A 16,899-nucleotide genomic window follows, 5' to 3' on the forward strand; every position below is an offset into this window, starting at 1 on the left:
CAATATCAGGAACAAAATACATATAAGTATAAGGCCGGATTCACACTGCAGGCCTTCCGGCAAAAACAGGCCTTCAGGTACTACTGTGTTAGTACGCGTTAATCCCGGTGATGCTCACTTCCTGTTCGGCAATCAATGTCATGCATGGAAGTGTATTTCTAAAATATGCTTCCGCACAAGCACAACATAGATAACTCCCGGCCTGACGCAGATCGCCACAGGTTGCCGCAAGAGCCGCGCGGTAATGTAGGTATTGAAGCGCATTAGATAGGGCACTTTCGGCGCAGGGTACCACAACATGGGGAGTGTGAACACTGCCGTAGATTAATATTAGGCTGCACACACATGCGTTAATTATCAGCTGATAAATGAGCAGGACCGATCTCAATGATATTTTTGCTCCCCTCACCCACAGGAATCCGCTCATTCATGTTTATACAAGATCGAATTTATGATAACTGATGCTATTCCTAAAGCTGAATAGCCACCCGTCGATAATTGCGACGATGTTACCTGACGTTGGGCAGGTAACAATCATTCTAAAGGCGCATACACACGCCGTATTTTTTGCAAATGACGGGTCCGTCAGACTCTCCCACAGAGCGGTCGTTCTGCCGACAGAAGTACATGCCGACAGGCAGACTGATAAGACTGTTTTTGACTGATCCGCCGGGCGGATTTTTGACTGATCACGCGTCATTAAACGATGGACACGGCGGATTGGATCATTAAGATCCCAGACGACTTCATGCAAAGTACCGTGATCGCTTACTTTCCGTTCGCGCCCGTTGTGTACTAGTGTGAAGTCGCGAGCGGGAAGAGGCATTGCTTAACGACCGTCACCAAGGGGACATTGCTGGACCCGTCAGGTGGTGAGTACGAAGCTTTAGTTTCATGCTAATTCCATGAACTGGAAACAGTTTAGAACAAGTAATTCATAATCCCTGGACTGGAAACAGTGATTCATAAAATGAATAATCTTATGAACTTTTAACTGTAACATATCTGCAGATTAAAGAATGTTAAATACATTTCTTATAAATTGCTACCGTCAAATAATCCTTAGGGGAACTACGGGTATGTGACTGAGCGCAATTGATATACTGCTATGTATGAATCTACCAGGAGACTGAGATCAACACAGCTATTGTCACTATATTGTTTCTTATATGAAAGTAATAAAATAAAAAAGTTTAAACATCCTGGCAGAATCAGATTTTTTTTTTTTTTTTTTAACAGAGAGTTTTTATTGTATTGTAACGATTGTGGAACTTTCTCCGTGATCAGCGCACAACGCGTGCGCTGACACAGCAGAAATCCTCCACAAGCGTATATTTGCAGGCACCCAGCAAAAGGTGCTACGCACCTGTAGAGGGAAATTCCTGTCGACAGATGGCGCTGGGGAGTGCAGAGGAACCAATCCTCTGTACCATCACAAGTGCCAGACAGGAATTGTACGAAGCGCAGAACGCAATCGCAAGAGAGGCGATTGCGAATGAGATTGAGCAAAGGGATAGGTTGTATGTGTGTGCGCCAATCCAGTCGCCAACCCGCGACCGCGCACACACAACAGCAGATACGAAATAGGAACGCGATCGTGAGAGGTGCGATCGCCAGACGTGACACAAGGCAGATTAGAATAGAATACGAGGGTAGCAAAGGCACAGCAAATACAATAAGGAGATACGGAAAATAAAAAACGCTAGCTAACCGCGAACACCGCACTCATTCGCAACAGTGCACGCGGTTATGCGCGATCTCCACGTGATAAGCACAATAGAGACAAGCACGCCTAACTAACCATTAACAGACAAACATGAAACAGAGGACGCGAGCGCTTGCTTAACGGTTACCTCACCGAGCCTGCAGCAAGCGTAGCGGACAAGACAGACACACGAAAACAGGGACAAACGAGAGATAGGATCCACAGCACTAGCGAAAAGTGGCTAGCGTGATCCAGGTACAGAGTAGCAGAACAGAAGGATCCCCAGCACTAGCGAAAAGTAGCTAGCGCGATCCCAGGAGACAGAACAGAAGAGATAGCTGGTAGCAACCGCTGCACCAGCTATACTCCAAGAATAGAGATCAGAACCATTTCCTTTCGACCACCATTGGGGCAGGACAATGGCAACAGGCAAGACAAGACAGAACAGGCAATACAGATAATACAACCTGACTGGGCTAGAAGGGGAGCCTAAAGCAACCCCCAGGAATTAACTATACTAGATAGCAATGGCTGACACTCCAGCAGTGTCCATCAGGAACAGACCATGGAAAGGAAATGACCAGCGAAGCATTGTGGGAAAGACATAGTACTTATAGTACACGCCTCCAATGAAAGTGGCCAGGCAATTTGCATGACAACGTATGCAAATTCCTCTGCAAGCACAAGCTGCAAAACTGACAGAAACTCTTCTTTCCAGAGTCCTGCAGCATGCAAGCCTACACAATGGTCAAAGGGCTGCCTGCCTGCACAGGCAGCTGAGCAAATCATCACATGTATCTTTTAACTCCGGGAATCAAGACAACAACTATAACAACCGATATAATAGCAGCACTGGCTGCAACAAGCAACAAAATTATAAAAAATAAATAAATAAAAATATCTAGTATAATCCAACGTAAGGGTAAAACATACATCAGCATATATATAGTTAAAGGATCCCTTAGCTTAGCTCAATAGATTTCAAAATGAGGGAAGTGTGCATGTTTAGAAAGTGATCCTGATGCCCACTGCTTCCCCCGTTCCTCTCCGTCCAGCTCTGTTATGCTGTAAACGCCTCCCGAACTCACTTCCTGGTCGGAAGGGTCGGTGAGCAGTGCACAGGTGCCACCCGGCAAAGCACATCCTTGGTCGTGCGCCCGCAGCCGTGAGCGCTGTGTGCATGCGCACTACATAGTCGGACATCATGCAATTACAGCATAATGGGGCTAGACAGAGAAGAACGGGGGGAGCAGTGGGCATCAGGATCGCTTGCTACACATGCCCGCTCCCCTGTTTTGAAATGTATTGAAAGCTAAGGTACTGTATCCTATAAGGCACATGGTACGGTCACCCAAGATATTACTTAAAGAGAGCCCGAGGTGGGCTCATAAAATAAAGTAGGCTACCTGATCCGGAGGGCTGAGCGGATCATGTAGACGTAAAAAACGCTGCTCCCCACCTCTCTTGTGGGCCGCACTGGTCCACTTTCACTTTCGTGATCTCTCGGTCACGACGCTGGAATGAGAGACTCACTCTCTCCCAGCGTGTGCAGGGAAGCGGAGGAGCGGCAGGGAGCGCAGCCAGGGAGAGAGAGCTTCCCGATAGCAGCTCTGGAAACCCTGCAGGAAAGCCCTTAGCGAACGTTTTAAGCAGGGAATCCCTCTCCCCTATATTTACCTTGAGATAGCGACAAATATTGTTGCTAATCTTGGGGGGGGGGGCAATAGCGTAGTGGTGGGGAGGCAGAGATCGGCGGTGGGAAGATACATAGGCTTGTCATGAGGCAGAGAACATGCCTGTGTGTCCCATCTGCCCCCCAATGGAACCGCCTTGGGTTCTCTTTAAGAATGTGCATCCCATTCCCTTACAGAGACATTCATAGCTAAATTTGGAATAGTTGTGTGAAAATTATCCACCCATCTACCCCATACTCATGTTAGTTTATTTAGCAGTAGTGCAGAATTTTTCAAGGTTTTTTACTCTATTAATGTTGGCACAGACTAAAGCTTCCATTTTAAGATTTAACTTTTCCTAGCATAGGACAGAAGGACTCTGGACAGAAGGAAAATACCCAACATACAAGCTTTAGGATAAAGTCACAGGGAGAAATATTGAGCTTTCTGGGTACTCTGTAACAAAGAATGTGAATCACTGACTTCCACTATCTGTTGACTGAAGGACACAGTCATACGCAGTGCAGAAAGTTAGCCTCGGTTATGCCACAGTTAAAGCAACCACTCCTGTGTACATTGCTTATTCTCACCAGTTGGACCAGAGACAAATAAGCCTGGTGAAACCATTTAATGTGGCATCGCCAGACTTAGACGCACTCTTCATCATAATGGTTTTGCCTTCTAACAGTATGTTTTCTATGTCTAGGTAACAATTGAATATGTATTCTGCTATACAAATGTGATTAGGGAAGGCGTAAACTTATACTCACTTATGTGGAATCTCATGAGGTGATGCAAATCCATGCCACAAGATATTACGGAGGTTAAGACTCTCTGGGGAACCAAGAAAAATCCTCAGGACATTCATCTGGTTTGAAAACAATTGACATTTTCATAATAAATAAATATGTAAAGTATGTGCACTTTAATTGCTACGAAATAAGAAAAACAAGCAATCTATATATATATAAATAAAATCGGATGTGTGTGTGTATGTATGTATGTGCCACGATCACTCGAAAACGCCTTGATCGATTTGAACGAAACTTGGTATACAGATCTCTTACTACCTGGGATGATATGTTCTGGGTGTCTTGCGTTCCCCCTACTTACTTGGGCGGAGCCACAAACAGCAAATCAGATTTCACCCATTCATGTCAATGGAAAAAATGGAAAAGGCTGCCATTCTCTCAGTAATCAAGCCAGAGTCCCCACACTTGGCACAGTTGGTCACTTGGTGACCGAGGTTACAATTCCAGTAAAATTGGGCGGAGCATAAAACAGCCAATCATATTTCAGCCATTCGTTTTTAACGGGAAAATGTAAACTGCAGCCATTCTTGTGCTACGTACACACATGCGACAACGATCGTTCATTAAGAACGACGAACGAACTTTTAATTGATGAAAGAACGACCTAAGTAAAGGTAGTTTTAAAATGTGTGCAACGATCTGATCGTTAGAACGAACGTTACATCACAGAAAGCAACTATTGCGCCTGCGCATAAAAATGAGAAGTTCCATGGAGAAATAGTGAAATGCGCATGTCAAGCCTAGTACGAACGATCGTTTCCAACGATGTACTACTTTTGCAAACGATCGTCGTTGGTTAAAATCCGCCGAGACAGAACTTTCTTTTGTAGCGATTTGGCTCGTTCGTCGTTTGCCTTAATAGTCGGTGGTTCGTTTTTTGTAACGATCGTCGTTGGTAAAGATCGGGGAACGATCGTTACAAACGACTATAGTCGCATGTGTGTACGCACCTTTAGACTGTTAATCGCAGGGATCTCAAACTTGCCACATTTGGTCACTGGGTGAGCGAGATTAAGATTCAGGAAAGTGGGTGGAGCTTACAACAGCCAATCAAAATGCACCTATTGATTTTCAAGGAGAATATTTAAACTGCTGCCATTCTTACACTGTTTATGGCAGAGGCTTTAAACTTGCTACAATCGGTCATTGGGTGACTGGGGTCCAAATTCACTAAAGGGGCGGGGCCACAAACAGCCAATCAGATTTCTTTGCTGGATAAACTGCTTCCATTCAAACATTTTTGATGCAAGGAACCTGAAAGATCACAAACTTGGTGATTGAGTGACTGTGTGTCAAGGTTGCAAAAAGTGGGCGGAGCAAAAAACAAATTTTACTGGTCAAATATAAACTGCAGCCATTTTTACACTGTTAATGGCAGGGTTCTCAAACTTTGCACAGTTGGTCACTGGGTGACTGTAATCAATATTCAGGAAAATGGGTGGAGCCTACAACAGCCAATCAAAATTCAACTGTTGATTTTCAAGAGGAATATTTAAATTACTGCCATTCTTAAAGGGAACCTGTACTGAGTAAAAATATTTAAAATAAACACATGAGGTAACTTCAAATGAACATTACATAGTTACCTTGCCATCAGTTCCTCTCAGAAGCTCACCATTTTCTTCTGACATTGATCCCTTCCAGTTCTGACAACATTTTGTCAGAACTGAAATATATCAGTTGCTGTCAGTTGTATATCAGTTGCTGTCAGTTACAGCTGAGAGGAGAACTGATGTGTCCATGTTTCCCTATGGCTCAAGTGGGCAATGTTACAGTTTAACTGTGTGCTGACCAGAAAGCTGTTATGGTGTAATGGCCATTTTCAAAATGGAGGACGGAGAATTCCATTGATCCCAGTGGACAAACAGGACGCAGGAGAAGAAAAAGATATTGAGGAGTAGACTACACAGGAGGCAAGTATGACTTTTAATTTTCAGTTCAGGTTTTCTTTAAATTGTTAATAGCAGATGCCTCAAACCTGGTACAGTTGGTCACTGGGGTTCAAATTCAGAAAAGGGGCGGAGCCACAAACAGCCAATCAGATTAGATTAATTTTAATGGGAATATCCAAATTATTGATACCAAGGACACCAAACCTCTTAAACTTGGTAATTGAGTGACTGTATGTCAAGGTTAGAAAAAGTGGGCAGTGCCAAAACTACATTTTTTACATGGGAAAATATAAACTGCAACCATTCCTACACTGTTAATGGCAGGGTTTCCAAACTTGACACAATTGGCCACTGGGTGACTGGGATTAATATTTAGAAAGTGGGTGGGGCCTACAACAGCCAATCAAAATTCACCTAATGATTTTTAAGGGGAATATTTACATTGCTACCATTCTTACACTGTTAATGGCAGAAGCCTCAAACCTGATACAGTCAGTCATTGGGTGACTGGGGTCCAAATTCACTAAAAGGGTGGAGCCACAAACAGCCAGTCAGATTTGTTTGATTGATTAAAGCCATTCTGTTATTGGCAGGGTTCTCCAACTTGACACAGTTGGTCACTGGATGACTGGGATTAATATTCAGGAAAGTGGGTTGAGCCTACAACAGCCAATCAAAATGTACCTATTGATTTTCAAGGGGAATATTGAAACTGCTGCCATTCTCACACTGTTAATGGCAGAGGCCTCAAACCTGCTACAGTCAGTCATTAAGTGATTGGGGTTCAAATTCACTAAAGGGGAGGATCCACAAACAGCCAATCAGATTTCTTTGCTGGATAAACTGCTTCAATTCACAGTCATTGAGTGACTGTGTGTCAAGGTTACAAGAACTGGGTGGAGTCAAAAACAGATTTCCCTGGAAAAATGTAAACTGCAGCCCTTCTTCACTGTTAATGGCAGGGTTCTCAAACTTTGCACAGTTGGTTACTGGGTGACTGGGATTAATATTCAGGAAAGTCGGTGGAGCTTAAAAAGCCAATCAATATTCACCTGTTGATTTTAAAGGGGAATATTAAAATTGCTGCCATTCTTGCACGGTTAATGACACAAGCCTTAAACCTGGTACAGTTGGTCATTGGGTCACTGGGGTTCAAATTCAGAAAAGGAGGCGGAGCCACAAACAGCCATCCAGATTTGTTTTTATTGATACCAAGGACCCAAAAGCTCACAAATTTGGTAATTGAGAGACTGTGTCTCCAGGTTACAAAAAGTGGGCAGAGCCAAAAACAAATTTCACTGGGAAAATATAAACTGCAGGCCTTCTTACACTGTTAATGGCAGAGTTCTCAAACTTTGCCCAAATGGTCACTGGGTGAATGAGATAAATATTCAGGGAAGTGGGTGGAGCCTATAATAGCCAATCAAAATACATCTGTTGATTTTCAAAGGGAATATTTAAATTGCTGCCATTTTTACACTGTTAATAGCAGATGCCTCAAACCTGCTACAGTTGGTCATTTGGTGACTGGGGTTCAAATGCTGGAGAGGGGTGGAGTCACAAACTGTAAATCTGATTTATTTAATTTCTCTGGGAATATACAAATTATTGATACCAAAGCTCACAAACTTCATTGAGTATTTGTGTGTTAGGGTTAGAAAAAGTGGGCGGAACCGATACCAGCCAAATACATACCCTGGCAACGCCGGGTCATCAGCTAGTAATTAATATTACCAGTGGTACCTTGCAGCCCAATTCCAGGACTTTTACATTTAATTTTTTTCCTTCAGCTTTTGACAGTGTAAAACCAAATAGAAACGGTTTACATTTAGTATTGCTATTTGGGTCCTTATTCTGTCTCACTTCCTTTCCTTAAGGCTACCATGGGGCTTTGTGGATATAAAACTGGTAGCACCAGAGACATGAAATAAAGGACAGCAACAAGGCCCCTAATGCTTTACCATGCACCATATTTTTGTTTAGCTGTTTCTGTTTCCCCTTTAGAGATATACCTATACTTCCTGTCTAGGCATAGTTACATACATAGTTAGAAAGCCATCCGTCCATCACAGTCCAGCAAAATCGTTTCTAACTCCAGATAAAAGTCATATAAAATCTCTGGATGAACACCGCTGATAATCACCTTGTAATTATAGCCACTGACATATTTTAACGCAAGGAAAACATTCAAGACACCTTTAACCCCCTTGGCGGTATGAAAAATACCGCCAGGGGGCAGCGCAGCAGTTTTTTTTTAATTATTTTTTTTTAAAATCATGTAGCGAGCCGAGGGCTCGCTACATGATAGCCGCTGCTCAGCGGCATCCCCCCAGCCCCGCCGATCGCTTCCGGCGATAGGCGATCAGGAAATCCCGTTCAAAGAACGGGATTTCCTGGAGGGCTTCCCCCGTCGCCATGGCGACGGGGCGGAATGACGTCACCGACGTCAGCGATGTCGGGACGTCATTGGGAGACCCGATCCACCCCTCGGCGCTGCCTGGCACTAATTGGCCAGGCAGCGCTCGGGGTCTGGGGGGGGGGGGGCCGCGCGCCGCACCGGATAGCGGCGATCGGGCGCGCGGCGGCGGCGATCGGGGTGCTGGCGCAGCTAGCAAAGTGCTAGCTGCGTCCAGCAAAAAAAAAAATTAAGTAAATCGGCCCAGCAGGGCCTGAGCGGCACCCTCCGGCGGCTTACCCCGTGTCACACACGGGGTTACCGCTAAGGAGGTTAAATGCAGATATAGAATTTGCCACAGCTTTTTCCTGTGGTAAGATATTCCACATGTTAACTGCTCTTTCTGTAAAGAACCACTCTCTAAATAGATGGCAAAGACCTTTTTCCTTCATATGAAGATCATGTTCTCTGGGTATCCTGAATAATTTACTGTATTGTACTATATGCCTCTTTAAGCTTATAAGGCAAGGCACTTAAAGCGGGATTGTCACCATAAAAATCAAATTTCAACAGCAACTGGTCTGAGTGTATTAAAGGAATACTATCAATACCCAAGTGTTCTAAAATGACAGTGTGCAAATAATGTCTAAGTAGCTGTGTAAACATTTTCCTACTTTTCATGTTAAATAGAGTCAAAAGCTGTAATTTATTGAGGGTAGGATTTAGCTATATTGGGACAAATCAATTGCAGAAAGGGTGTCTGCTTCAATGCACAGCCAGAGTTGCATATCAGACTACAGAAAGCAAATATCAAACATATCAAACTCTGAAAGCAAAAACAGTATGAAAAAGCTGTGACAATTTGTTACATGTCCTCTGCTCTCTTCAGACAGGTCAGTCAGAAACACAGGACACAGGAGCTACAATTGTTGGGAACTCTGTTCTCTGTCACACACAGAGCTACACATTGAGTTAACTGATCAAGTGTGAGTGGAATTTCCCCTCTCCTCATGTCTCAGTCAGCCGTCAGTTTTGGCATCAGTAAAGTTTTAATGTATTTTGATAACAGTAAACAGAGAAGTTGCTACTAAAATGTATACACCAGTACTTAGCAGCACTTCCCAAACAATTCCTGTGTCAATTGAAAAAAATATGTGAATCGATAGTATTCCTTTACGTGATAAAAATGCTAATCCTGCATTCAAAACGTTTTCTGCTGTTATGGTTTGGAGTTATCACATACGTAAGGAGCACTGGCCCTTTAGTAGTCAGTGCCAAACAGTTGCATGCTGGGGGTTCTTTTTATCTATAATATATTCCTCCTCTTCCATTTATTTCCCTGCCTAGATGCTTATCTGAAACATGATCCCCTGCTCACTTATGTTTACAAGCAAGGCTGAGGTGACTCAGCAATTGGAGAAAAGAAAAAAAAGTAAAGGGCAGAAATGACATCAGGATTTAGCCTAAACTGTGAGCAAAATACATTGTTCCCACCAGGAACAGAATTCTCTTCATTTTTCTATACAACATTCACTGAAATCAAAACGTGGACAGTACAATACATGTGTGTAAGTAATTCAATTATTTATCTACTTATATATATATGTGTCTTTTCCCCCCGCATAGTATGGCTAATCCTACTGCTTTAAAGGATATACATAACAAGCCTTCAAGAGAACCAGAGACAAAGCACCCTCATATTTTACCATATATATCAATGGGAACATGACCGTAAAAACCTACTCTGCTCTTTGTTTCATTCTTCTCTGGTAAATCTGCCTGTAATCCGCTCTGATAAGAATACCCGACTGAGCATTCAGTCTAGCTTTGCCCCGAATGATTATAAGCTGAGTCAGTCTTCTGTGATGTCTTTTTAAACCCAAGCCCGTCCCCTCTTGGCTCTGCTTTCCTGCTATGAGCATACATAGAAGGAAAGCAGAGCCACAAACAGCAAGCAGCAGCTACATCACTTGCCAGCAATAAAAATGTCACCATGTGATAAATGTCAGAATATAAATCAGGGATTTAAAATATTTTACAATTTGCAAACACTGACTAAATCATTTACACATAATTATTGTAAAAATAAAGCACTTTTTTTATTACATTATTTTCACTGGAGTTCCTCTTTAAGAAAAATAACTATTGATTTATTCTAAAAGGAAAAAAAAAAAAGAGAGACAACTATTGACCATGCCAAATCAGGTAAAAGTAAAGGTTTTGAGGGAGGAAAAGAAAGGCACAATCCTGGTTGCTGCTATCCTCCAAAATTCAGATTGTATAGTAACGCATTGGTGATGGAGTAAAGAATTTGCTAAATGTGTGCAAAAGATGCAAGGTACAGTTGAATAATGCCAAAGCTGTATAACATGTCTAAAGAACCCAGGCAAACTAGAAGATGCATCAGACAAAGCAAAGATCTTTCTACACTGTTCTTCTATTAAAGGGTAAACCAAGCCAAAATATTTAGTGTGGGGGGCGGGGGGTTGTCCTCCTCACTTTCTGCTATCACAGTGACGCAGTCTGAAATAAAAAACTTGGGGTGGAGTTCCGCTTTTTACATAATGATTTGTGCAAGGTCCAATGTATAGAAAATAAGTATTGAATAGATTCTACTTTTAACGAGTGATTTGATTAAATACTGTACATAGAAAAAGCTTCAAATCTGCATTTATAGTTTCAAGATTAATTTGCTAATCATGATTAGATGCTTTCCTTGCATTGAAAAACATCCATGGTTATAATTACTAGGTAATGCCCAGTGGTGTTGATCCAGGGATTTTATCTGATTGCCATCTGGAGTCAGGAAGGAATTTTCTCCCTTTTTGGGCTTATTAGGCCATGCCTTGTAAGGGTTTTTCACCTTTTCCTGGATCAACAGGGATATGTGAGGGAGCAGGCTGGTGTACTTTGTTTTCTGATTGAACTCGATGGACGTATGTCTTTTTTTCAACCCAAATAACTATGTAACTATGCATAGCACAAAATATGCAAGTTATTCAGCACAGCTCATAGCTAGAACTGCTTCCATTACTTTAGGAGTAGACAAATACTTTTGTTAAAGGGGCACTACAGCGAAAAACTGTAAAATTTAAATTATGTGCAAACATATACAATTAAGAAGTACATTACGGGACACACACACTGCTCTCATGTACTGTGAGTCAGGAGCAGAGTAGGAAAAAAAGTCTGCTTTTCCAGTGTACAGTGCTGCTGCCCCTAACGTTTGCTGCCTGAATTACTTGATTCAGAATTTTGTCATAGTAATTCAGAAAGCAAACTCTAGGGAGCAGCAGCATTGTTCACTGAAAAAGCAGACAATCCTTCTCACACTCTCCCTCTGCTGCTGACTCACAGGATTGGAGAGCTGTAAGTGTGTGTCTTGCAGCTCTTCATTAGAATTCACTGCACTCCTGGCTGGCTCCGCCTGTTCTCTACATGCTGCTGCCATCCAGGCAGGTAAGTTGCTGGATCTTCTCCTGTAATACAACTGTGTCATGCATGGGGATCAGGGGCCAATAGGGGTGGGGGTCCTGGAGTTTGGGGAGAATTCAGGCTTCAGACATTCCACAGATTGAAGCATCTCTGGGATGGTGAGAGAGGATCTCAGAAGGCTTTTATAGCACTCCAAAACTTTCAGCAACAGGAGCTGAGCAGGAAGAGGGAGAGGGGTGTGAGAGAGGAGGAGGTCCTCTGACTGGCTGCCTTTAAGGAGACGCCACACTGTGAGAGCCCCATAGGCTTGCTGCAGTCCTCAATTGCTCAACAGGGCAGACCTGGTCCCTGAAAATCACAGCAAAATCCTGTAACCTGTCCGACTAGTTCATGGCAACTAAACTGCCACTGCCATTACAGAACCTGGCAGGAGAACACACAGGTCAACAGAGGGAGCCCACTGCATGCTGCGACAAAGAGCTTACACTCCATCTGCTCCCTGCAGGGTTGCCTAGGCACCCCCTGGGGGGAAAGCTGCACTGCAATTGGGGGGGGGGGGGGGAGACCTGGGGGTCTGCGCCAGCCAGCTCTAGGACTCTGGGCAATTGCCCATTTTTTCTCTTTGAAATCACCGTCCCCGTATTTCCCTGTCCCATCCCAACTGGCTTTTATTTTATCTCTCCAGCTGGGAAACAATTTTGGGGAGAAGACTAAAGTGCTATTTATGTATTTATATAATTACATGTAGGATAACTTGACAGCAGGCAGCAGTCTTTATCAAGCATGTACCACACAGCAGTATATTACATAAAGTGTGCATCCCAACAGCACAATGCACTCAACATTATGTCACCACACACCCGTATTATACTTTTCCAGAGCCTGTCTCTTAGCAATTGCCATATTTCACCTGGTGTACAGTATACCACTCAGGAGTACAGCATGCGTCACATTTAGGATTTCAAATATTTGTGTCAGCACATGCAAATCAACTGAACCCCAGCACAATGTTTCAGCATTTGCAGGTTTCACAGATCAAAGGCTCCTACATCCCTAGTGCTTTCTTCCTTTTCTAAGGCCCTAAACAGGTTTGAACTTTTTCAAAAATCCAGCTCTTCACAGTAATAATGCAGTTCCATTCCGCCTGTCGTACTGACAAGTCTGTCTCAAGCACCTCCCTCACAGATGGATCCTTGAAGTGAGCTAGATGCCCTCAGTCTACTTCTAGGCAAATTCAGACCTGCTTCAACAACTACAGAACCTGTGTCTGTACTTACAGTCAAGGTTGCATAGTAGCAGTGGCAGATAAAGCAAACAGTGGGCCCCTGTGCAGAATAAATAGATGGGGCCCCATGCCAGTGGGTATGGTCATAACAGATCATAGGTGGATCCAAAAATTGTCAAGAATATAAAAGTACATAGTTAAAATGAGAGACGACAACATGGGGGAAAGGACATGGAGGGAAAGACAACTACGTGAAGGGGAGCAACACAGGGAGGGAGAGACAGCTTCTCAACGGGCTGGGTGCTGATGCATGCTTGAACCTAGATGATAACCTGGCTCTGTGGTGCAATTCAGAGAAGGATAAGGACTTAATGGGGGCTCAAGGCAAGGAAGTATCTTCTGTCCCCTATGTTAGTCTTTATGGTAAGCTGAGGTGAGAGTGGGGTCAAAGAAGATGTCAGCTATGCCTCTTGACACCCACTAGGACCGCCTGACAACCACTAGGCCTCAGGCACCTGCCTAAGTTGCCTCACGGATGATCCTGCTCTGGTGCAGCTGCATGGGCTCAAGAGGACATAGTGCCCCTGTGCGGCTGCACGGCCTGCACGTGCCTATGTCCGCCTCTGCATAGTAGACTATCTGCCCTTTGCCTTTTATCAAACCCAACAATGTGGAGGAAAAAGTTGCTGGGTTCAGTGCCTGGAGTTGGAGGATATTATATCTTGTCCAAAAAATTCACCACAGATATTCCAGATCCCAAGTTCCAAATAAATAAAACATGCAAATTGCAACTGCTAGACATACAGAGAGGAACTTTTTCTGCTCATATAGCTCCAGAATAATAAACATTAGTACCGAAGCTGATAACTCACAACGGGCGTAGTAAAGACTGTGGCTAGCTCTTCAGAGGCAAGCAGATCTCTTAGTAAGAAGGGACACTCCTTCCCAACCATTAAATAGACCTATAAAAAAACCAAAAAGCAGTGAAGACCATGATACAATGATCCAAAAACATTAATGACCAGAAAATTCCTGAAAAATATGCAAAAATATCTGACCATTGATAATTTTTTTTTTAATTGCAACTGTGAATACTTAGCTGACATCTGTAAACTGTATCATAAATCAAAAAGGATGATATATAAATAAGATTAACACTTAAAGTCAAACATGTTTAAAACGAATGCAGACACTTATGATTCATTTTGGAAGTTTCATCAGAGCTGTATTCAGCAAGTTCATAACGAATTAGTCTAAGAAGCCTAAAAACACAAAGCTCATCACAGTACCATTAGGAATGGAGCTTAGCTTGTGAAGATGCACATCTCGTACTCTATCAAAGCTATGCGTTTCCTCTGCTCATGGTCTGCCATGGTTTTATCTTTGCATGGAGATTGCAAAGGTGTTTTTTTTTCTGTGTCAGTAAGTGCAGCTTTTCAAGGATTAATTAACATACATGCATGTTAAGGCCCACACACACGTCCGTTTTTTGCGAACGATGGGTCGTTTGAACGTCCCGTCGTTCAGTCGGTCGCCCGCTAAATCGGGCGTGTACACAGACGGTCGTTCGCGTGATAAGAGTGAGTTCAAACTCACTCTTATCACGCGAACGACAGTCTGTACACACGCCCAATTTAGCGGGCGAACAACTGAATGACGGGACGTTCAAACGACCCGTCCTTCGCAAATAACGGACGTGTGTATGGGCCTTTAATGTTACGGTTGGTCACCAAATTACTGTCATTGTTTGTATGGGGCTAGTGATGCATGTTGCAGCATGCAGTGCAAGAATGGACTTGCATGCATTGTTGTGGACACTTTGCCATTTATGAATAAGAACGGCATCCACGCTGCACCAGAAAAACTGTGTTTTAAAGGAGACCTGATGTCAGAGGGATATGGAGGCTGCCATATTTATTTCCTTTTAAACAATCCAAATTCCCTGGCTGTCCTGATGATCCTCTGCCTCTAATACTTTTAGTCATAGACCCTGAACAAGCATGCAGATCCCGATGTTTGACTTAAGTTTGACTGCATTTGCCACAAGCTTCTTTCAGGTGTGTTATTCAGATACTACTAACACATCAAATATTAGCAAGGTTGTCTTTTAAAATGTAACACATTGCACAGATATAGTGTGAAAGGAGCCTTATGGTGCCCATACATGGTACAAATTTTCATTTTTTTTCGATTAGATAAATTAGTTAGATTATCCCATTAGATAAAAAAAAAAAAAAAAAAAAATCGTACCATACACAAACGTTCGATTAGGCTGAAAATCCAGGGAAAATATACCGAAAAATCAAACTGAGAAAAAAAATCGAGAGAAAAAATAAAGTATTCGACCTAATGGTTTATTCGATCGGAAGTGACTTTTTTTTCAACCGGAATCTCTTTTTTTCAGCTCGAGCTGGATTTTACTTTATGTTGTTACCTTATGTAGTGACACCCAACATTAACAGTAATGAAAACTATGTTTTCTTTCAGTACAAACATGCCTGTACTCTAGCCATCTTCTACATCAGAGGTGCCCACACTTATTTGGCTTGTGAGCTACTTAAAAAAAATTAGCAAGTCAAAATGATCCACCTATGTACAATTTTAGGAGCACACTTGTATATACAGAATGGAAAATGTAGTGTGGCCTTGATCTACCATGAAGTCGGCCCAGTGCACACCAAGCGGTTTTGGATGCGATCCGCCGGCCGCATCCGCCTGTAAAAACGCTTGGCTAATGTATTTCAATCAGATGGTGCACACCGGCGGTTTTAGGTTTGTAGCAAACCGCAAACGTGCCTCCTGCTGCACGTTTTCGGTTTGCAGAAGCATTTCTGCCTCAATGTAAAGTATAGGAAAAACGCAAACCGCTCTGAAAAACGCTACATAAAAAGGGTTTGCCAGGCGTTTTTGTTACAGAAGCTGTTCAGTAACAGCTTTTACTGTAACAATATGTGTAATCTGCTACCCAAAATGCACCCAAAACCGCTAGGCGTGTTTAGAAAACGTCTCTAAACATGCCTAGAAATCAGCTCCAAAAACCGCTAGCGTTTTGTGGATCTGCTAGTGGTTTTGGTGTGCACTGGGCCGCCCTTTGTGATCTACGGGTAGATCCCGAGAGCACAAGAGAATCCACATGAAAGAACCACAGGGGGAAAACAAAGACATCCACAGGATAAACAGAGATCGAACCAGAAGGGGAAAAGAGAGACTATAAGGGAACCCATTGAGAGACACAGGCTAAAAGAAGACCCACAGAGGTGGAGCCAGAGATTTTTTTTTCCCCATAATAAGCCTGTTAAACATATTTCTTTGCTATACAAACCCACCATTTTTTTTGAAACAAACAAACACTAAAATGATTACAAAAAAGAAATAAGCATTAAATCTTTAATCATGTTATTTTTAACAATACAAATAAAGATACAAAAAAAACTTTGAAACATTTCTAACAATTTAAATCTGAAAGATCTTTTCATACAATTTAACATACATGATACAATTACAAGACACAATCATCAAAATGTTTAGAGCATGTCCGATCAGATTTTTCTCGAAAAAACGGGATAATCGTTCAAATTTCTTTATTGAAAAAAATATATATTTTCGACTTTGATTCGATCGTTTAGATCGGAAAAACTGGAAAATGGGACGTATTTATTGTTCCGTGTAGGGGAACCATTAGAGTAGTGCTAAAGTTTGAGTTAATTTTTGGTAATTCTAAGGTGTGCGTTTTCCATTTCATACTTGCTTTCTGCACTAAAA

General features: G+C 42.6%; 1 protein-coding gene across 5 annotated transcripts in view; it reads right to left on the reverse strand.

Moving 5' to 3' along the window:
- ERMARD (ER membrane associated RNA degradation) overlaps nt 1-16,899 on the reverse strand; it is a 153,615-nt gene that overhangs the window by 86,938 nt on the left and 49,778 nt on the right. For 4 of the 5 annotated variants that reach the window (XM_068231841.1, XM_068231838.1, XM_068231839.1 and 1 more), the window contains 2 exons: nt 14,010-14,099; nt 4,149-4,246 (listed from right to left, as the gene is read on the reverse strand). In XM_068231841.1, coding sequence (XP_068087942.1) covers nt 4,149-4,246; nt 14,010-14,099 — 188 coding nt within the window. The remainder of the gene's footprint in view (nt 1-4,148; nt 4,247-14,009; nt 14,100-16,899) is intronic. The other variant, XM_068231840.1, reaches the window with a different exon arrangement.

The sequence above is a fragment of the Hyperolius riggenbachi genome, chromosome 4 (assembly GCF_040937935.1).
Source record: "Hyperolius riggenbachi isolate aHypRig1 chromosome 4, aHypRig1.pri, whole genome shotgun sequence".
Taxonomy (NCBI): domain Eukaryota; kingdom Metazoa; phylum Chordata; class Amphibia; order Anura; family Hyperoliidae; genus Hyperolius; species Hyperolius riggenbachi.